Source organism: Miscanthus floridulus, chromosome 16, assembly GCF_019320115.1.
Source record: "Miscanthus floridulus cultivar M001 chromosome 16, ASM1932011v1, whole genome shotgun sequence".
In the NCBI taxonomy this organism is placed as follows: Eukaryota; Viridiplantae; Streptophyta; class Magnoliopsida; order Poales; family Poaceae; genus Miscanthus; species Miscanthus floridulus.
In genome coordinates, this window is record NC_089595.1 from 14,247,859 (window position 1) to 14,270,389 (window position 22,531).

A 22,531-nucleotide genomic window follows, 5' to 3' on the forward strand; every position below is an offset into this window, starting at 1 on the left:
GGCTTCCAGCTGAATTGTTCTCTCCTCTTTCTTCTTGTCTGTCAAAAAAGGTCATGTGATCAGATAGACCTGCCGGAACAAGAATATACTAGTATACAACAGCAAAGCAGGCATAAAGCTAGCTACTGAATCTTAAGTAATGTAATGTAGGGTATTGATGATGAGACTGAAGAACGCGAGGAAGCTGCTGCTGGCTAGTACGGCTGCGATGCAGCTGGACGGGGATGGACCTGCCGAACTGGGAGAGTAAACTAGGCGCAGCAGGGGAAGTGGAGAAGAGAGGGGGCAGAAAAAAAAAGAGCAGAGCGAGCGGTGCGGTGCACATGCGCCAACAATCTGTTTGGCAAGAGCATTCAAATCCGCTCGCAATTTTTTTTCTTCTCTGGAGAATTAATTAACAATCGACAGACAGAGTCGTCATCAGAAATGAAGCATGGATCTGAACATGATCGAAAGAAAACGGGAGGGCGGAACCAACCAAGCCAGTCAAGCAAGGCAGAGGTCGTTAGAGCGAGATTGCAAGTGTTGAGTTGCGGTCCAAATTCAGTTACGTACAAGATAAAGGTCTCGGGGGTGGAGCCCTCCGCGGTACGGATTATCGTCTTGTGGGAAATATCAAAGACACATATTGCTCTCACAACTCATATATGGTTTTTCCCTGAAAAGGTTTTCATGTGAGTTATCCAAGAGGCAATACCAATAATATGTCGTCATATTTTCTCCTAATTTTTCCACTGAGTTTTTACAGGAGTTTTAGCGACATATCACTTTATATTGCTCCTCATATTTTTCCTGAAATGGTTTTTAGGGGAGTAAACTATATGTCGTATCTCCAATATTTTTCCCCACTGTGGTTTTTAATGGGATACCAATGATATAGTGATTTATTTAAATCACACTCATATATGCTATTTTCTCCTTATTTTCCTATAAGGTTTAAAGGAGTTTTTATAGCATATCAATACATACATATTCCTCAGATTTTTCCCACGGGTTTTTTCGAGGAATTCAAACATACAGTTACATTGATCTCAAAGAAGATTCGATCAAGGGGGAGTGTTACGAAACGGTTCCTGCCAATAGACACCTATTCTACAGATGATCTCATCCGTCAAAGCAAACAATTAGGATTAGAGATTAGATTAACAATTAACTTTCTCGAACAGTCACGTCCGTACATCGTGACCCTTCACTTGTATATATATCTAAGAGATCAATGAAAGCAACAGTTGTTCCAAAATCTTGTTCATTTTTCATTCACTTTCAACATATAGGTCCGTTCAATGCCATTTCTCAACGGCGACAGTGAATGTGAATGTCCCACGCGCGGAGGGAATTCATATAGGTGGGCCAATCCGGCCTTCAGCTCTTCTTCGGCCCTCCTGCCACACGGTGGGCCGTCCGCTTTGCGTTGCATTCGTTTCCGCGGCGTGGACTCTGGGTGGCCCACTTTGCATCAGCCCGTGCCGTTGATGACACGACGACCAGCAGTCATGTCCCGCGGCTGGCATTGATCTCATCTCTCCGCTGCGCGGCCTGCGCCCGGCGCCGGCCAGCGGCAGCCACGACAATGCCGCCGCCGCCGTGTGTGCGCTGCTGTTCTGGCCAGCCATCAAAATACTGAAAGAAACGCCGTGTATGTCCGACTCAGCTGGTAATGCAACCTAAACAAACATGCGTTTGTGGACATCCATCCATGTCTGTTTGGTCCATCCGTGACAATTTTCATGGTATTAACAGGATCATCAGGAGATTGATGCCAGAAAATTACCCTCCCCCTCTCCTGTAAAATCAATCTTCAAACAACTTCAAACCATCTGCCCAATGTGTCATCTTCCAGATTCACACTAATCTGCTTCGTATCCCTCTACCAGTATATAATTAATAATTATTTATGCAGAAACTCACCATTTGCTCTCAATTTCCATCTGCTCTATATCAGTCAAACCGCTAACACTATAATTCAAACACTGTTGCTACCCAATACCAATCCATGAGTGCTAAAAATGATATATGCATCTACCAGATAACCAGAAGGAAGAGCCAAAAAGTTATTTGTATTTGCATACTACCAGATCACAGTACCTCAGCGGACAAAATTATCATTATAATAGCATATTTGACTTTGTGATACCAGATGGAAAGAATAACATATGACTAAGCTCAAGAGAAATCACCAAACATCTCCAGAACACACAATTTTGATTACCTCCTCTCTCTTCACAATGACCTAGGCAACTATGCAAGAACTACCTCGAGGTTTATTTTACTGATATACAGCACCATCAACAGACATCACTCGCCAGTGAACACACTTCACACATCAACCTCTGCCTAATACGAGAGCCACTATTGTTCATCATCACAACTTTACTCAATACCATGGGTGAAACATATAACACCTCTAACAACGTCAGCAAGATGTCAAACAATCAGATGGTGACTACTAGATGCCATGACATATCAGATCAAAGTGTAAACCGAATGGGTCATTATCCATCCATCATTTGTGTTGTAAAGGTCCATTCATCATTTGTTCTGTCAAAGGTTTATACTGAAAAGGGCTTCCCAGTTCCCACAATGGGAGACAAACTATCAGTACTACTTGTAGCAATAACTTTAAACCCGCTGTAACAAAATCAACTGTTAGAAACAGTGGAGCCATTTGATGATGTAAGCTAAGGTAGTACTGTTATCATGAAAAACAGTGTGAAGACTTGGCCAAACATAAGTGATGGTCCATACCCTTGCCCAATATGCTTAAACCTTCATCAAAACAAACACTCTAAAAATCAACTCATATCAGCAAATCAGTTCATGCCTAATGCAACAAGGAACACCTGAAGCTGTCAGATGCCTGTTAACTCTAACTTTTGCGTTTAAAAATCAACCGACATCATGTTGGAATAACCTCATGATGAATATAACTGGATTGATTTGGATCTCAGAAGTACATTTCCAAATAGACCCTGAATAGAATCCTGCGCACACCAACATCATGTCGAATATAACTACTTGTACAAATCTAGGATAACCTAGGTTCCTTGTCAGGGAATCACTCAAAGCAACATCTTCAAATACATATTCTCCCTAATACCAGCAAGCAAGTTACAAGTCATAGACAACAGCCGAAAACCAAGCTATAATTTCAGAACAAAAGCTTGCTCGAAAAAAACACACTGACAAATTATAGGAGCACAGTATGATGTAGAATTATGGTGGTTGCTAGAGCCAAAACCAAGCTATAATTTCAGAACAAAAGCTTGCTGAAAAGACACTAACAAATTATAGGAACACAGGATGATGTAGAATTATGGTGGTTGCAGGCTAGCAGGTAAGGTGATAGGTGAAGCAAGATTTCTGTGACCAACTTACCAGAACAGGGAGACAAACAATCAAACTCTCTAGTTAGGTAATAATGAAACACTGGTTAGTGCAGAAAGTAATTAATGGAGCAACAGACACCGGAGCACATCTAAGTTAGGAAGATGCACATGTAGCTAGTGATCTCACAAGCAGAATTATAAGAAACTAGGCATAATTATTCCAGTAATAATTCTCATAAGCAGAATTAGAACAAAATAACAGAAAGGGCACCATTAAGTTGACATGTAGGGTTTTCACTCATTCATCTGCAGATCTAGCTGAGATCTAACTCGAGAAAGTAAGGATCAAGCAAAAGCTAGGCAACACAACAAGCTGGGCGTCTCGTCATACATAATTCACCACCCAAAAACCGTCTGATCTGGTACTGTGATCTGATCCGATGTGTGGATCCACAAGAGCGGTGGGACCGGATCGGATCACGCGGAGGCCGCGGCCGTGCGGGAGCGGTAGAGCTTGCCAAAGATGTGGAGCGCTGTGACGAAGCCGATGAAGCAGAGCGACATGACGAGCACCATGGTGGGCGAGAGGCGGAGCCCCGGCGCCTCGTCGGTGTAGAAGCGGAGCATGTTGCTCCCGCCACCCCCCGAGAAGCCGCCTCCCCCTGCGGACGAGGTGGCGCGGCGGCGGCGCATCCCGGCGGCCGCCGCGGCCGTGCCGCGCGGGCCGACGGTGGCCGGGCGCGCGCCCGCGCCGGCGCCGGCGCCGACGGAGGACTGCGACTGCGAGGAGGAGCGGGCCATGGCTAGCTGGCGGCGCAAGTCGGGATCTGTGGCACGAGGCGGAGGATGAGGGGAGGAGGAGAGTCGGAGGCTCGGGAGGGATCTGCGGCGCTTATGCTCCTCCCGCTGCTTCGTCGTCGTCGGAAGGAGTCGCCGAGTTGGGAGGGGATAAGCTCGGGGGTGGGGGTGGGGTCGGGGGTAGGCGGTTGTTGCCGTGCCGTGCCACTGCTCTGCTTGTTGGGCCGTATCCAACCTGTACACACGTATCGGCCCACGTACTCGTAATAATTGCTATAAAAATCGCAAAACGCAGCCCGCCAGACCCAGATTGGCTGTCAACAACGTCAACGTGCTGTCCACTAAAAAAAAAGTCAACGTGCTTGCTAGGGTGCGCTCGCTGCAGTTTTTTGCTGTATGTGCGGCTGTGGCTGCGAAAACGCAAATCGATTTCAATTGTACGTACTACTAGCTAATAGCAATGAGCCACACAGCGCTGCAGCAGTGCAGCCAGAAAAATCACCAGCCGATCAAACCTGCAACCACACCGGCATATGTGCATGCATGTCTGCTTTCGTCTGTTTTTTTTTGCCTTTATATGATTGCCACATACGTGAAGTTTCTCATGGAATTCAGGTTCACACAAAATGCGAGCACTAATAAGGTACTCCTCCGTTCCAATATAAGTCATTCCAACTTTATTAAAGTAACTTGAGCTTGACCAAAATTATAGAGAGAATTATAAACATTTATGACATCAAATAGGTATACTATAAAAATATAATTAATGAAGAATCTAATTAAACATATTTGATATCATAAATGTTATTATTTTGTTATATAGATCACCACTTTGCCTAAGTCTAAGTCCACCTTGCATCTATTTGAACTATACCTTGTATACTAGCAAACAACATTAGTCCAAATGGTCATGTTGTTCATCAAACACCAAAATCAAACTTAATGGCCCATATGATTCATTTTCCATAGATCGACGAATACCACAAGTGCTTAAGTGTTGGCTTGCTCTCTTTTGCTCATTATTTTGAATCTCACTCAACCCAACAATTGGATCTTTCACTAATCACTTGATCTCACAAAGAGAGGTGTAGGGAGTGTCTCAATGGCCATAGAATGTCTATGGATGCACCATAATCATCAGCCCTCAAAGGTGAGGGCTGAGGGGTATTTATAACCCCACTTTCAAAACTAGCCATTATTAGCCATTGGGGCTCTACAGGTTCATACCAGATCGGTCTGGTATTGCCTAAGAGCCTATGTTAGCACAAAGAACTTCCATACCTCAAAAAATTTGACCACCATCAGAAATTTTGATTAAAGAAAATTAGTTTTACCAGAGAGACCTTGGTCAAAATTTCCATCAAAGAATCCTCAGAAATTCCAACCCCAAACAGTTCATACCGAACCGGTTTGGTATGGCTTGCCACAACACACATAATTAGTTTCCTCGGCGCTCTCTCTTAGATCTCACATGGGTTGTTTTGAGCACTATAGACAAATCAACAATCATCATGTTGCATCCCTCTTATAGTACGGCAAGCCTATCAACTCAAGTTCAAAATGAAAAACAAATTCAATCCTCTTGAGCTTCACTTCTTCAACCAATGCCATATCTTGCAATCTTCATCACTAGAGGATGCCACCATGTTCATCTTTACTTTTTATTTGAGCATAGCCTATATCAACCATGTGACTTGATCCAACTCCACTCATATGGATTTACTTCACTTCTTCATGTAATCCAACAGTGATTTGATCCTCCTCACAATATGACTTTCTATAGCTTGATTAGTGACAAGACTCAATGCAAGTGCTTTCTTGTTCACCACGAGCTCGGCCCTTCGACGCCCAAATCGTCGATTGCCCTTCACCCTCACTTGGTCTTTTGAAACCCTTTCCTTGCTATCTTCACCCTCTCAAGCTATCCCAAGTCACACTATGATTTGAATCAACACTAAGCATATGATTAAATCCATATATAGTGATTACAATCTTCATCATTAATGATTTCCTTGAGCAAGCTCTCTAAATGAGACCATTCCATATGCAAAACCTCATGTCTCGTATAATCTTCACTAATATGCTTGCCTTCATATGATACAAACATATCCCACAGAATATAAGCCATTTTATCAATTCCATTTACATTGTTGTCTTCTGCTTGAACCAGTATTCACTTAACAACAATATATCATTTTGGCTTTTATTTAAATTGATTGTGATATCATCTAGTTTGCTTTCTTGATGACGTGGTGCCCGCCAACTGTTTGTTTTTTTCGCATGGTACAATTGATGATGGTGGCATCAATGAAGCGTCCCCCCGTAATGGCCATGCTAGCTTGATGCATGGGTTTGGCCGTCACTTTAAAACTACTCTAATCCTAAGAATATGCACCGCCAGCTAGCTGGCCCATCACACATTATACTGTATGTTGTTGGCTTGGCGGCAGGCAGAGGCACAGTCATTTGCCACCCGAGCCCAGTAGAGCAGAGCAGGCCACCACCAGCCCGCCCCGGCCGCGCCCTCCATGGGTGAGCTCGAGTTCACAGTGGTCGTGTCCTGCTGGCAACAGCCGCTAATGCTTGCAACTGTGGTCGTAGCGGCTGCTGTCGCCGTGTCGCAGATGATGTTGTTGGTAGCAGCGGTGGCGGCAACAATGGGGCTGGGGAATTAATTAAATTCAGATTTACGACAGTGCTTAACTAGGAATAGGAACCTGCTATTTGTTAGCTTGTTATTCGTATCTCTAAACTTGTATTTTTTGGTTTCAGTTGTTTGCCTTGTTTGCTTGTTAGCCGTGAGATGTGAAAATGTATCTGACACTACAGATCCTTCAGACTTTGTCTCTAAGCTTGTTCACGTGTTGCCCTGAAACGAAGTTGTGAGTCGTTTCTTTGATTTTTTCTGTTTTAGCTGATAGTCAGTGCCTTTGTCGTAGAAATTGTTAGTTTGCTATTTTTTTACTAGAAATTTGACCACGGATATATTTGAGGACTACAAATGACAGTTAATAAATCTGTCTAACCAATTTCACCTGTCTAGCTAGTTTACTTGCTTTCTATTGCTCGCTGAAATGGTTTTTGTTTAATAAAGGCCTAAGCCCCTCCAGTTTCTTCAAAAAAAAAAAAAAAATCATCCTGTCTAGCTAGTTTGTAGAGATATGTATATCTACTACTAGTAGTAGAAACATATTTGCACACTGAACTTTAGCATTGTTTTTCCACGGCTATGATTAGAACCGGGTAGAGAGTATTTTTTTTTGTTAAATATTCAGTTAAATATTTTTGTTACTATTAGGTGTCTATTTTTTAGATGATGTTTGGTCTAATGTGAGTGTGACATTGCTTAGTTACTGTCATTTTCTTCTGAGACACTGAAGCTTTTCAGTAGCAAGTGGTTCCTTTTTTTCCTCTTTTTTTTTTTTACCGAGCCTGCTAATTACTTGTCATCGAAGCTAGGCACTCATTCAAGATTAAATAGCAAGGATGTCATCGTTTGTATCTTTAAAAATTTGTATTGTGCACAAACACCTTTCTTACTGTATTCTTTTAGGCAAGTTCTGTTATAAGCTTAAATTGTGCCGCTGTTCATGATTTTGTATACATCCTTTTGATCTAGTGGTATGGCGCACCTTACTACGGAGGAAGTATGGAGGGGAGAAGGTGTGCCGTGGCTTGGCAGGGCGGCGGCGCGACAGCGCCGTGATGTAGTCGAGGGTTTGGGTGAGGTCGACAAAACGATGACAGTGAACAGTGATGCCCGGGGGCCCAGGGGAGAATGAATCTCAATCCCAGGCTAACCAATCCTTAATCGCAAGTTAGGCCATATAGACCGAATGTTTACAAGGCAATAACCAATCTCCTGAAATCACTCACATGCTAACAAACTATAACTTATTTTAGCCTAGGCTTCCTTCTCAGCCGCCGGTGACCGCGTCCATCACACACCGTGGCCGCGTCCTTCGCACGGTGATCTCGCTCAGTCCTAGCCACTGTGGCGTCGCTTCCGTTGATATGTTCGGCCTATCATAACATCTCCCCCGCTCGGAGAACAGCTCGTCCTTGAGCTGAAAGGAGGGGTGCGCAGCGCGGAACTCGTCGACCGACTCCTAGGTTGCATCGGACGAGGGGCATGTCAGCCCACTGCACCAGCACATGCCACACGCCGCGTCGCAGGCTGGCGCGCAGCACGCGGCCGGGACGAAGTAGAGGGCGACCATGGCAGAGAGGAGGCAGCGCAGGCACCGACGACGGCGGAGGCCCGCGCAGAGGCTTGAGCACCCCTACATGAAAAACATCGTGAATGCGAGCTCCCTCTGGCAGGTGAAGACGATAGGCCACCGTGCCGACGCGTTCAACGATCTTGTACGGCCCGGCGTACTTAGGACCGAGCTTGCCGCGGCTGGTTGGCTCCAAGGACTAGGTAGGTCGGTGTAGTAAGCGCAGCCACACCCAGTCCCCCACGGTGAACTCCAGGGGGCGATGCTTGGCGCCGTAGTGGCGACGAGCATATTCTTGGGCCTGTAGAAGGCGCGAACGCACCTCGGCCAGGAACTCGTCGTGGTCTGCGAACAGCGTGTCGACAGCGTCTGTACGCGCGCGTCCTGGTGCGTGGGGCAGCAGCTCTGGCGGCTCACGGCCATAGACCATGGTGAAGGGCGACGTTCGGAGGGCCGAGTGGTATGAAGTGTTGTAGCAGTACTCGGCCCATGGAAGCCACTCCAGCCAGTCGCGGGGACGATCGCCGGTGAGGCAGCGAAGATACATGGCGATGGTCTTGTTCACCGCCTCAGACTGTCCATCCGTTTGCGGATGGAATGCCGTGCTCATGCGCAACTTCACGCCAGCTTGGCGGAACAGGTCCCGCCACACATGGCCTGTGAAGACCGGGTCCCGGTCACTCACAATTGACTTTGGGAACCCATGCAGGCGCATCACCTCCGCGAAGAAAGCTCGGGCCACGGACGACACCGTGTACGGGTGGCCCAAGGGAATGAAGTGGGCGAACTTCGAGAACCTGTCAACCACTGTTAGGAGGACACTTTTGCCATGTACCTTAGGAAGCGCCTCCACGAAGTCCATGGAGATGTCCGCCCATATGCGCGATGGCACAGGGAGGGGCTGGAGGAGACCAGCCGGGTGCAGCGCCTCCATTTTGTTGCGTTGGCACGTCGCGCACGAGCGAATGAACTCACGGACGACACGCCGATCATGGTCGACGTAGAACTCTGAGCGGAGGTGCTGCAGCGTCTTCTGGATGCCTTCGTGGCCCCCCGTGTGGGCCAGCTGCAGTACGTCATCCAGGACCGCTGATGACGCCTTGGTACTGTCCATGGCCACGCCGTCCGCCGTGATGACATGGCCAAGGTACTGGACCGATGGCGTGGCGAAGGAGCATTTTGAGCGCTTAATGTGGAGGCGATGCTCGCGGAGGACGCTGAGGACCACCTGGAGCAGCTGCAGGTGCTCGGTCCAGGAAGCGTTGTAGATGAGGATGTCGTCGAAGAACACAAGGACGCCCCTGCGGAGGAAAGGCTTGAGCACAAAATTCATTAGTGCTTGAAATGTCGATGGCGCGTTGGAGAGGCCGAATGGCATGACCAAGAACTCGAAATGGCCATGGTGAGTGCGGAACGCCATCTTGGCCACGTCCTCGGGGTGCACACAAACTTGATGATACCCCGATCGGAGGTCAAGCTTGGTGAAGAGCTTCGCACCATGGAGTTCATCGAGGAGCTCCTCCACCACCGGGATGGGGAATTTGTCCTTCACTGTCGCTGCATTGAGCGCCCGGTAGTCGACGCAAAAGCGCCATGTACTGTCCTGCTTCTTGACGAGGAGGACCGGTGTGGAAAATGGTGATGTACTGGGCCTAATGATGCCCTGCTGCAGCATGTCCTCACACTGTTTCTCCAATTCATCTTTTTGCAATTGGGGGTATCGGTATGGTCGGACGGCAACAGGCTTTGTGGCCAGCTTGAGGTGGATTCGGTGGTCACAGGGCCACGCTGGAGGGAGGCCCGTGGGTGCGGCGAACACGTCTGCATACGTGTCCAGCAGCTGCTCGAGTAGGGCCAGCTCGGTGCCTTTGGCAGAGTAGAGGCAGCCAGAATGAAGGCGGCCCATCGGTGGAGTGGCGGTGTGCGTCGAGCCGATGCCCTTCCACAGCACCCGGCGGCCGTGGCGTGTGAACTCCATGCGGAGTTTGTCAAAGTCCCAGAGGACGGGCCCCAGGGTACGCAGCCAGGCGATCCCCAAGACCATGTCGTAGCAGTCCAAAGGGATGGAGAAACAATCCACCGCAAAGTGCTCGTTGTCGATCCAGAGGTCGACGTCGCGGGTGAGGCCCCGGCAAGCGACACGATCACCGTTCACCACGACGACATGGGCGCCCCCCGCTTCCTTGAAGTGAAGGCCGATGCGGCGCGCTGCCGCTGAGCTGATGAAGTTGTGGGTAGACCCACTATTGAGCAACGTCGTGAACTCGTGCGCGCCAACTTGCACACGCAGTTGCATCATGTCCTCCGTGCGGACGCCCCACATGCACTCTAACAGAACCGACCAAATCATAAGAACGTAAGTACAAAAACAATCACCGAAGCAATCAAATTCCTGTACTTAAGCTCCCATAATCCCGGTAGTCCGGAAATCACGAAGGATTTCAACCAACTCTCGATATACAAACCAAGATCGTAGTGATTCAACACAACACATCATCCGTTACAACATTTCATAAGTAGCATTCGGATTACATCCATCAGAGTTTAAATAAAATATTATAAACCAAGTTTGAGTGTGCGGAAGCAACATAGTTTAGTACAAAACATCATAGTTTTCAATTACATTGCCAAGTCTAAGTCATGTCCCACAAAAGCATTATCAGGTACGAGAACTAGTAGAGACCACGCCCAACGGTCTAGTCTTCATCGCCAGCTGGGAGAAGGCAGTACTTGTAGCAACCAAAGTAGAACTGGTCATCTGCAACAGGTGGGAGATAAACCCTGAGTACGAGAAGGTACTCAGCTAGACTTACCCGTCAAACCAGAAATAAGAGACACCAAGGATCATGCAAGGCTTTTCAGGTGGGCTAGCTTGACACAGTTGCATAAAAGAGCTTATCATTATAGTAACCAATTTAAACTTAGCATCAAGCTTATCATCATTTACCTGTCCACTAGATTAGCACCTGTACTAGAGCACTCACTTATTAGGAGCAAACAATATTAACCATAGCAGGTATAATAAGGCTGTCATCATCATATCATCAATTCTGAACCATTATGTTATTTAGTGTATCTACATTGGAGATAAGCCTGTCAAGTTCTCACTCACCGGGAGAGACGACGACTCGAATTGAATTACAACTCAGCTGAGGGGGTATTCCTAACTCTCACCCTGGCATACTTAGCAAGGGTAGCCGTGGGTTACCTTTGGGACAACTCAGGAACCAAATTCGTGGGTTCGATCAGTGCCAGCGCTCTCAGGGATTACCCTTCTGCCAGGACGATCAGGACTTTTAAATCACCTGCCCTTGGACTCACGCCTACGGCTTCCTTCCGAGGCGTACTTTATACTTATCGACTCCCGACCTGAGTTGAGCTACTCGGCTTCGAGTCGGTCTTCAGACACGGCCAACTAAGAGAGAGGCATGCGTTCAACATGAACAAGAAAGGCTCCAAGATTCAGTCCTTAATCGACACAGACGGAGTCACTGCAAACCGGCAAGCCTCCGCCCGGTCTTCATTTCAAATTAAGACTGGTTCTTTTCCATGATAGCAAATATAGCCAACCATGCCACATGTATCTTCCTATATCTCGCAGGTGACAGGAAATCACCTGACTTCTACCGTGTTTAAGCAGGGCTAAGCACTACACGAGCCTGAGCTACATAGGATTCAGGGTAACAATATCTGGATAAGGATTGGGTAACCAATGCAGCAAGTGTTTGCATCCAACACCTAAACTTAATGCAACAATATATGTAATAATAATACTGTAACTACATTTCAGAAATTAAGAGGCTTAATATGCTCCGGGGCTTGCCTTTCACAAAGTTGCAAGGACGATGATCCGGGCACTCAACGGCGACCTCGTCTGGCACTTCTCCTGAAGGCTGCTCCTCCTGAATCTCCGGTGTCGGCTGCTGCTGCTCGCTCGGTTCCTTGAATTCCAGCAGTGTTACTCCCTCCGGTACACCTATTGCATGCCGATGCACAAGATAAATATCATGGATGCATAAGGAATGACATGATGCTCATGATGAATGAATCACAGTAATTGTTTTACGAAAGCATCACTGGACACTCGTTTACCGAGTAAAATAGCTCTATTCAAATCACTTTAAGCATGTATCTAACTTAACTTTAAAGAACAAGATCAACTTACCTAACTTACATAACCTAAGATAAAGATGCTCATCTTCAGTTAAAGGCCTAACACCTAGGAACATTACCACAAACTTAGAAATAGTAAAGGTATACATAATTTAACATTTAAAGTTTCATATGCATACAAGTAGTCCCTTAATTCAATCACAACCCGAGTTATACAAATTCAAATGACTTGCATGAGGACATTCTGGAAAGCTTATGAAATTATCTACAAATCATTTGTAAACATCAAAGTATGATTCTTACGTTAATCAAATCGAATTCCAGTAAACCTAGAATCTGTTCAGGAATGACAGGGTTACTAAATTAATTATTTAATGATGATGCAAAAGCCTAATTTGACCAAACCAAATTTACCAACTTGTTGCACATACCAGAGAAACACTAGAAAGTATAGTGCCAACTTCCAAATAAATTATTTAATATCCTTTTTCAATTTATTTAGTTAATTAGGTGATTAAAGCAATATATAGTAAAACTGTTCATAAAAATCTACAAAAATTACAGTAGTTATCTCATGCTTCACATAGACTACCATAAAAATTTCAAAGCCATTGAGCAAGCAGAACTTGCTGTATCCAAAATAACAAGTGGCATATCCATTTTTAGCATAATTAGGAAACCCTAATGAAAAGTGTCAAGCAACAGATTTCTCATTTTTCCTAGCATCATTCTAGCATAAGAACCTTACTCACCAAATTTTACCTATACTGGATCTATAGAAAAATTATGAAAATTCATACAAGATCCATCCATTGATAAAAAGAAATTCTATAACTCAAAAACTATGCATGCACTAGCTCTGAGATTTTAACCAGAGCTTCTACTAAGCAATCATAGATTACCCACAAAATTTCATAATTTTGGACCACAGAAACTCAAGATAAAATTCAAACAAGTTTGCATGCATCTAAAAACACATTTCAAAGTCCTATTTCATTCATCCAAAACTTCTAAAACATGTGCTCATATAATATTTTTATTAAATACTAGACATTACTAGGAACTCAACAAAATTGGAACCATAGCATTTGGAGTTACCAATTAGGAGATACACATTTTTGAATCATGCACACAATTCTATGAAAAACAAAATAAACAAAACTAAAACAAGAAAATCAACTTCGCATCTGGACCAGCCCAAACAGATCCGGCGGCCCACGAAGCCCATGCCCACATACGCTAGCGCGGCCCAGAAGCAGCACAACCCAGGTCAGGCTCCCGCCTCTGCGCTTCAGCGGCTGACGATGGGGACCCGCGCGTCAGTGAGAGAAACAGGGGAGGAAGAACAGACGGTGGCGTAGTTCGTCGCCGGTGGCTTCTCCGGCGAAGGCAACAGTGCCAACGTGTTCACCTCACCCAAGCGCACCTAGGGAAACCCTTTATTGCAGCTAATGACTCAGCTAGAGGGGGTGGTGACTAGCACGGCGGCGCACGGCCACGGCAGGGCCGGCTCCGGCGAGCTGACAGCGTCGCAGCCCCTAACGGTGACCCTACGAGCTTCCTCAGTGCTCCTAGGACCTAGCACGAGGCAGAGGAGGGGATGGGAGGGTCACGGTGGTGGTTGTCCGCGTGGAGCAACAATGCCGGCGAGGTCAGCCATGGCGGCGGTGGAAGAACAGCGACGATTCGCCCTTACCGAGGCTCGATTGGACCGACGGTGAGGTGGAGAAGGTAGAGAAGACTAAGGCGAGGCTACAGACGGACTGGGCAACTCATTTTCGTAGTGGCAAGCGCGCACGACGACGGCGACGCGCGGTCAGCACTGGCGGAGCTTGCTGCGGACACGGCGTTGCGCGTGGAGAAGGCGAGAGAGGGAAATGGAGCGGTGAGCACGTTCGGGCAGGCGCTGGCCCTCTTCTAGAGCACGGACACGCGACGTGGAGCCTTCGGCAGAGCCTGCGCGCCACGTGGCGAGCGTCGCCTGAGCCGGTCGGCCACCGTGCTCAATGACCGTTTTCTAAAAACGGCGATTCAGTGTACGATGACAACGACTGTCAGCGACATTTCAACGTGTCAATACGGCTAATCCATTGCTCCTTTGCAAAAACTATGTACATGAAATTTGTAGGTCAACCATCCATCTACAATTTCTTTTCAAGGACCAACACCTAAATCGTCGTGGATCCAAAGTTACATGAAGCCAAAGTGAGCTTGATGCAACTGAAATTGCAGTTAAGACTTAGCATATTTTTCAGTGTTGAAATCAGCATGAACTACTGACTTGTGGGCCATGTTTGACCATGTTCCACACATTTTTATGAGTTGGCCATAAAACAACTTTTGTTCCTTGATAAATTAGCTACAACTTTGGTAAAGAGTGGATAGCCATGCAAAGTCTCTAAGTTGGACTTTTGAATCAGTCAAACAGGGACACTCCAAGGGTTATTAAAAGTCAAACCTTCACTTGAGGGCATTTTGGTCATTTTGATCTACATGAACAATGTCCCAACAAGTAACCTAAGTGTAGTTAAGGTGTAATAGACCATGATCAACCACTTTACAAAATTGTTATACCACTTCTAATGGTCACATGTGATAAAGCAATTAAAACAAACAATTCACTCATATGTTGCAATGCAATGTTTCCCATGTTGCATGACTTTGTTGTTATCCTATACTTGTCACATTACTACCATGTTGCCATGTTTCAAGGTATGAGAAACTCAGGTTGCATTCACATGTTACACCATTACTATTCACAACACTCAAGTATGAAACATACACAATTGGATAATGTTGCATATGCATGTTTCAGTAACAAAGGCATGATGAGATAGATGATGCACATGTTTATGAAATGAAATGCAATTAGTGGAAGCCAAACACCTAGGGTGTTACACTCACCCTCCCCGCTGCCACCATTTTCCTCCATCATGCAGACCCCAGTGGACTCCACTGCCATGCACAGCCCTCCACCGCAAACCCACATTCCCCCGGCACCGGAGGGCCACACCGTGCCGCGTTACCAAAAACTGTTGTTTTCGACTTATGACGGTGAAGTGGAGTCGCTGGGGTGGTTGAATAAATGTGAGCAGTTCTTCCGTGCCCAGCGAACTCCGGATATCAACCGCGTCTGGTACGCGTCCTACCACATGAACGGCACGGCGCAACAGTGGTACCTCGTGCTTGAGCGCGACGCCGGCGAGCCCACTTGGAATGAGTTCAAGATCCTCTACCATCACAGGTTTGGGCCGCCAATCAGCACCAACCATCTGGCGGACTTGGCGCGTCTACCGTTCACCTCAACGGTCGAAGCATACCTGAAGGCGTTCCAGGCGTGCCTCGCTCACGCTGGTCCCCTAGCGCCCCTTCAGCAGGCCCAGCTCTTCATGGGCGGACTGCCTGAGGCCCTTCGCGTCGACGTGGAGCTCCATGAGCCTGGGATTGAGATTCATTCTCCCCTGGGCCCCCGGGCATCACTGTTCACTGTCATCGTTTTGTCGACCTCACCCAAACCCTCGACTACATCATGGCGCCGTCGCGCCGCCGCCCTGCCAAGCCACGGCACGCCTTCTCCCCTCCATACTTCCTCCGTAGTAAGGTGCGCCATACCAGCGATGACATCAGAGGAGGCGGGCGGGGGAGGTGGGAGGGAGACGTTTGGTGGTATGGCTAGCACAAGGGCAGCGGATGTGGCCGCCGGTGCGGGTGTGCCGGAGGTGGGCGGAACAGTGGTGGAGGAGGGCACGGACACCGATGGAGTCCCAGAACCAGAGGACATCTCTGATACCAGGTTGGTATGGCACACCTTACTGCGGAGGAAGTATGGAGGGGAGAAGGCATGCCGTGGCTTGGCAGGGCGGTGGCGCGACGGCGCCGTGATGTAGTCGAGGGTTTGGGTGAGGTCGACAAAACGATGATAGTGAACAGTGATGCCCGGGGGCCCAGGGGAGAATGAATCTCAATCCCAGGCTAACCAATCCTTAATCGCAAGTTAGGCCATATAGACCGAATGTTTACAAGGCAATAACCAATCTCCTGAAATCACTCACATGCTAACAAACTATAACTTATTTTAGCCTAGGCTTCCTTCTTAGCCGCTGGTGACCGCGTCCATCACACGTCGTGGCCGCGTCCTTCGCACGGTGATCTCGCTCAGTCCTAGCCACTGTGGCGTCGCTTCCGTTGATATGTTCGGCCTATCATAACATCTAGGTTCCTGATTGAACCTTTTTTGTTTGCCTGTCATATTGTTCACATGTACTATAACTTCTGTATCTTAACATGTTTTTTTGTTGGGTACAGTCATGGTAGGAATGGCATCTGAGGGTTCTCAGTTCGATGCTAAGCACTATGGTTCTAAAATGCAGGAGCTGCTGTAAGTAATATAAATCATTCCTTTTTTAAAAAAGAACTTACCTACTTTTTTTACCATCTTTAACCTGAGAGCCAAGTGGTATGTAATAACTTTACCTCTATATGTCATATTGTTTTTGGGTGTATGTTTGTTCTGTGTGTGTGTGTGTGAATGCGAGTGTGATTGTGAGTTGTGATTGTTTATTTAGTTTAGTTGCATTTGCCTTTGGAGTTTGCTGTGTTTGGTAGCTGCACTCTCTCTCTCTCTCTGTGTCTTTTTCTCTGTATGTGTGTATGGGTGTGGGTTTTTTCCATGTCTTCCATGTCCATGTGAGCCATGCTGTTATTAAGAGCTCTAGTTGAACCACCCATGATGTTCCCCTGTTCGTTGTGGTGGAATAAACAATATATAAGTTGCTCTGCTTCAAGTAGAATTTGTCATTTCTTAGTTGACTTTCATTTGCATTCTCAGACTCTGAGGATGGTTATCCTGATTTTGGGCAATGTGCTGTGTATCTGGTCTTTTGTATGACTGAATCTATGTGTTTTTATTATTGTAGTGACTTTGTCCTTTTATCACATCAGTTGGGAATCCAGTGAGGTTTACAGCTGACCAACTGTTCCATTTAGCTTCAGCCTGTCGATGATCACTTTATAGACTGCTATATGAATCATGATTTTGCTTACATGTGTCTTTCGCATCATTATTCAGTTAAATTCATTTGACCCTTGTGTGGTTCTTCTGGACTAATATCCATATATGTTGTTCCCTCCATAGGAAGCTCCTGCTATGATTCAGTCATACTACAACAAAAGGATTGTTGGTTGCCCTGGTGGTGAAGGAAGTACACTACTGCTCTGCTAAATATACCTCCTAGTCTTTTCCAGAATTTGAATCCTTGCATGTATCTTTTGAAGAAAAACATATTCATTTCGTAAAAGCTATCTAACTTGTCCCATTGGCTTTCCTAGAAGATGAACATGATGTGGTGTGGTTTTGGTTGGAGAAAAGCAAGCCACATGAATGCCCCGTCTGTACTCAATATTTAATTTATCTTTGTTTTTTTGGCCTTTTTGAGTGCCTCAAACCAATTTTTTTTTGGATCTCCACTGATGCTTAGAGTTGATTTGTTAAGTTTTAGATTCGTTGATTTGTTTTTTTCTTTTTCTTTTGCCTTTAGCTGTAAATTTTAGAGTTTTGTTTTGTATATTTTAGTTGAGCTTTCTTTATATTTGTAGCTGCTCTTTGTTTTTTTTATATTTGATTATTTTTAGTTTTTCTGTTCAGAGGTTTTTTTGCTACCTTTGCTTTATTTGCTAGCTGCACTCTCTCTCTTTCTCTTTCTGTGTGTGTGTCTTTTGTGCTTTTTTTTTGTTTTTCACTGTTTTTTTTCAAAGTTGCTTTTGTTGTTTGTTTTTATTTTTTTTTGTTTTTAACTGGTTTTTATTTTTCAAAGTTACTTTTGTTGTTTGTGTTGAATATTTTTGGTTTTCTTTTGTTTTTCACTGGTTTTTACATTTGTTTTGTAGCTTTGGTTTGTTTGTGTGTCGTTGTTTCTGTGTGTTTTTAGGTGTTTGTGTGTGTGTCAGCGCGTGTGTCTCTCTGTTGTCGGCACGCGCGTAATACAGGCCCCGTTCGCTGGTCTGAAACTTGGCTGAAAACACTGTTCTGGTTGGATTGTTGTGAGAGAAAAATACTGTTTCGGCTAAAAAAATAAGCCGAACAAATCGAATATGGGGTAAGGCCGAACGGGCCTAATCCATGACGGTGGCATCAATGAAGCGTTTCCCCGTAATTGCATTGTTTGATGCATGGGTTTGTCCGTCACTTCAAAACTACCCCGATCCTAAGAATATGCACCGCCAGCTAGCTAGCCCGGCCAGCACACATTAAAAACTGTATGCTGCTGGCTTGGCGGCAGGCAGAGGTACAGTGTCATTTGCCAGCAGAGCAGAGCAGAGCAGGCCACCACCATCCACCAACCCGCCATAGGTGAGCTCGAGTTCACAGTGGTCGTGCCCTGCTGGCAACAGTCGCTAGTGCTTGCAGCTGCGGTCGTAGCGGCTGCTCAGCAGCGGCGATGGGGCTGGGGACTTGCAGGACCCAGTGCGGGGACGTGAGCGTGCCCTTCCCGTTCGGCCGCCGCGGCTGCTCCTCGGCAACGGCACCCTCGAGGTGACTGGCATCTCCCTCGACGACTCCCAGCCTGTTCGCTTGCTCGTAAACGATCATAAATTTCTAGTTAGGAACAGTGTTTTTCTCTCACATCAAACCAGCCAGCAGTAAATAATCCACGATACGATACGGTCTCCCGAACAGGCTATCCACCGTGCGCGTCCTGGGCCCGGACATGCCGCAAGGTAATACTATGCACGGTTTACGTCAGCTTCGGCTTCATCTATTTTACGTAAATCGAGGCACTATAGCGTGAAGCCGTTTTGTAAGCCCGGGTTAAAATGAACTAAAAGCCGAAAAAGCCAGTTTTTCTGGCTTCACCGGCTTTGGCTTCACCGGTGAAGCCGTTTTAGATGAGTCGTGCCAAAGAGGACTTAATACAGACATACAGTACGCGCGAAAGCATGTCTTCTTCTTTAATTTATATATGCATGCATTAGTATTGAAATTCTTGGAGAGCATTCTTCTTTTATATATATATATATATATATATATATATATATATATATATATATATATATATATATAGGGAGAGGCTATTCAGTAGCCGGCTACAAAATAAGTTATTCTGTAGCCACCTCCATTTACTATAATTTTATATACTAATTTACCATAATGTTAATACATATTTACGTTAGTTGGGTTACTATAACACATGGGGATATTTACCATAACGTTATATTAAACCACTTAGTAAGGAGTTACTATAATCTCGTAAATTAACATAGTAATTATCATAACTCAAAGTGGCTACAGAATAAGTTATTCTGTAGCCAGCTACAGGATAGTAGTTCTATATATAGGGAGAGGCTATTCAGTAGCCGGCTACAAAATAAGTTATTCCGTAGCCACCTCCATTTACTATAATTTTATATACTAATTTACGATAATGTCAATACATATTTACGATAGTTGGGTTACTATAACACATGGGGATATTTACCATAACGTTATATTAAACAACTTAGTAAGGAGTTACTATAATCTCGTAAATTAACATAGTAATTATCGTAACTCAAAGTGGCTACAAAATAAGTTATTCTGCAGCCAGCTACATGGTAGTAGTTCTATATATATATATATATATATATATATATATATATATATATATATATATATATATATATATATATATATATATATATAGAACTACTACCATGTAGCTGGCTATAAAATAACTTATTTTGTAGCCATTTTGAGTTATGATAATTACTTTGTTAATTTACGAGATTATAGTAACTCCTCGCTAAGTGGTTTACTATAACGTTATGGTAAATATTCCCATGTGTTATAGAAACCCAACTATCGTAAATACGTATTGACATTATCGTAAATTAGTATATAAAATTATCGTAAATGGAGGTGGCTACAGAATAACTTATTTTATAGCTGGCTACTGAATATACTCTCCATATATATATATATTGTTTTGCCATAATACATCTGGGTACATTCTGTATATAGAATGCACCCAGGCCGACGGGCGCACCAACTTGGAGCAACCAGCGCGGCCCAAGCGAATACATGCATGTATGGAATTTTTTGTTGGTTCAAATCTTTGAAACAAATTTTCTTCTAAACCGTAACCCTGAGTGACAAACCGTTTGTTGCATCTGACTCAATAAAATATTCTGAGCAAAACAAGATCTAATATGGATATATTTTTATCCTTTAAACTGAGTTGCATGTCAATGTACTACCGATTGCAACTCTGTCTACCACCTAGTTGCAACTAGTTATAACTCTGTGTATTATATGCATCTAGTCACTATAATCACGCCAAGTTGCAATTTTGAATTGCAATCATATCTGAGTAGCAACTGTATTTGAAAAAAAAACTTCAACAAATACAACCTTCATTGCAACCAGTGCTAAATATGTTACAGCTAAGTTGCAATTGTATTGTAGAAGTGCTTGCAACTCATAGTACAATATATTGCAATTACGTATTTGAAAAAAAAACTTTATCAAATACAGCCTTCATTGCAACTAGTGCTAAATACGCTACAGCAAAGTTGTAATTGTGTTGTAGAAGTGCTTGCAACTCATAGGACAACAATTGCAATTACGTATTTAAAAAAAAACTTCATCAAATACAGCCTTCATTGCAACCGGTGCTAAATACGCTACAGCCAAGTTGCAATTGTGTTGTAGAAGTGCTTACAACTAATAGTACGTACAACATATTGCAATTACGTATTTGAAAAAAAAAACTTCATCAAATACAGCCTTCATTACAACCAGTGCTAAATACGCTATAGCCAAGTTGCAATTATGTTGTAGAAGTGCTTGCAACTCATAGTACAACATATTGCAATTACGTATTTGAAAAAAAACTTCATCAAATACAGCCTTCATGGATCTCGTTTTGTTAAGCATATTTTTTCAACAACCTACTTCAAACAGAACTAAAATCAGATATATGATTTAGAAGATATCACATTTTTATGTTTTGAATCAACAAAAGATTCTCTGTATGCATGATTCCTTGTGGGTGGGTTGAGCAGTTAGGTGGCATCACGTAGTTGGTTGTCTCCATTTAGTTTTGCATGCAAGAGCGTGGACTTACCTCGCGCCGCGCTCCGCGCGTCTCGCTTCACAGAATACACCCAGGTGTATTTTAGCCTTATATATATATATATATATATATATATATACTTTTATTCTTACTAGATATCGATGAACGTGCACTTCAGGATAAGTGCTATGGTCGTTGTATTAATTTGCCTGGCACGTACATATGTTCATGCCCACCTGGAACCCGTGGTGATCCAACCATACCAAGGCCCTGTTCGGCTCGCAGAATTTTAGCTGAAACTAGCTAAAAAATACTATTTTAACTGAATTGTTGTGAGAGAAAAATATTATTCCGGCTGAAAAAAGAAGCTAAAAAAGCTAAATATGGGGTAAGCCGAATGGAGCCCAAATGGTTGTGCAAAATTACATACGGGTAATCCTAGCTAATTACTTGCTCTCTATATCCAATGAATTTATGCTCAAATCTCTTGTGCAAAACAACATTGCTAGAATCTGGTACACCTAGGCCTTGTTTAGTTGGCGAATTTTTTGGCGAAATGGTACTGTAGCACTTTCGTTGTTATTTGACAATTAGTGTCAAATCATAGTCTAATTAGGCTTAAAAGATTCGTCTCGTGAATTTCGTCTAAACTGTGTAATTAGTTTTATTTTTTTATTTATATTTAATGCTTCATGCATGCGTCCAAAGATTCGATGTGACGGGGAATCTTGAAAATTTTTGCAAAATGGAAGGGAACTAAACGGTACCCTAGTTATGCACGACAACTCTTAGATCTTTGAAAGAATATTGCGAGTATGACACATGCATGCTTGCACCTTATTAAGAATGATGTGGTCGAATAACGTGGAAACCCTAGATTGATAATGTTAAAGCAATCATGACAAGAGATTAGAATTTTAGCGAAGCCGGCCACAATTCTATAAGCATAACTCCAAAATAGTACAAGTAATTATCGCTCTCACAACCTTGCTTGATCCTCTAGGACCCTATGATTCTTGCTCTT

General features: G+C 44.5%; 1 protein-coding gene across 1 annotated transcript; it reads right to left on the bottom strand.

Moving 5' to 3' along the window:
* Positions 1-3,521: 3,521 nt before the first annotated feature.
* Positions 3,522-4,281, bottom strand: LOC136512849 (protein transport protein Sec61 subunit beta-like). The gene has a single exon (XM_066506862.1). It carries the CDS (start codon positions 4,125-4,127, stop codon positions 3,804-3,806), a length of 324 nt encoding a protein of 107 aa, XP_066362959.1. The 5' UTR covers positions 4,128-4,281; the 3' UTR covers positions 3,522-3,803.
* Positions 4,282-22,531: the final 18,250 nt, after the last annotated feature.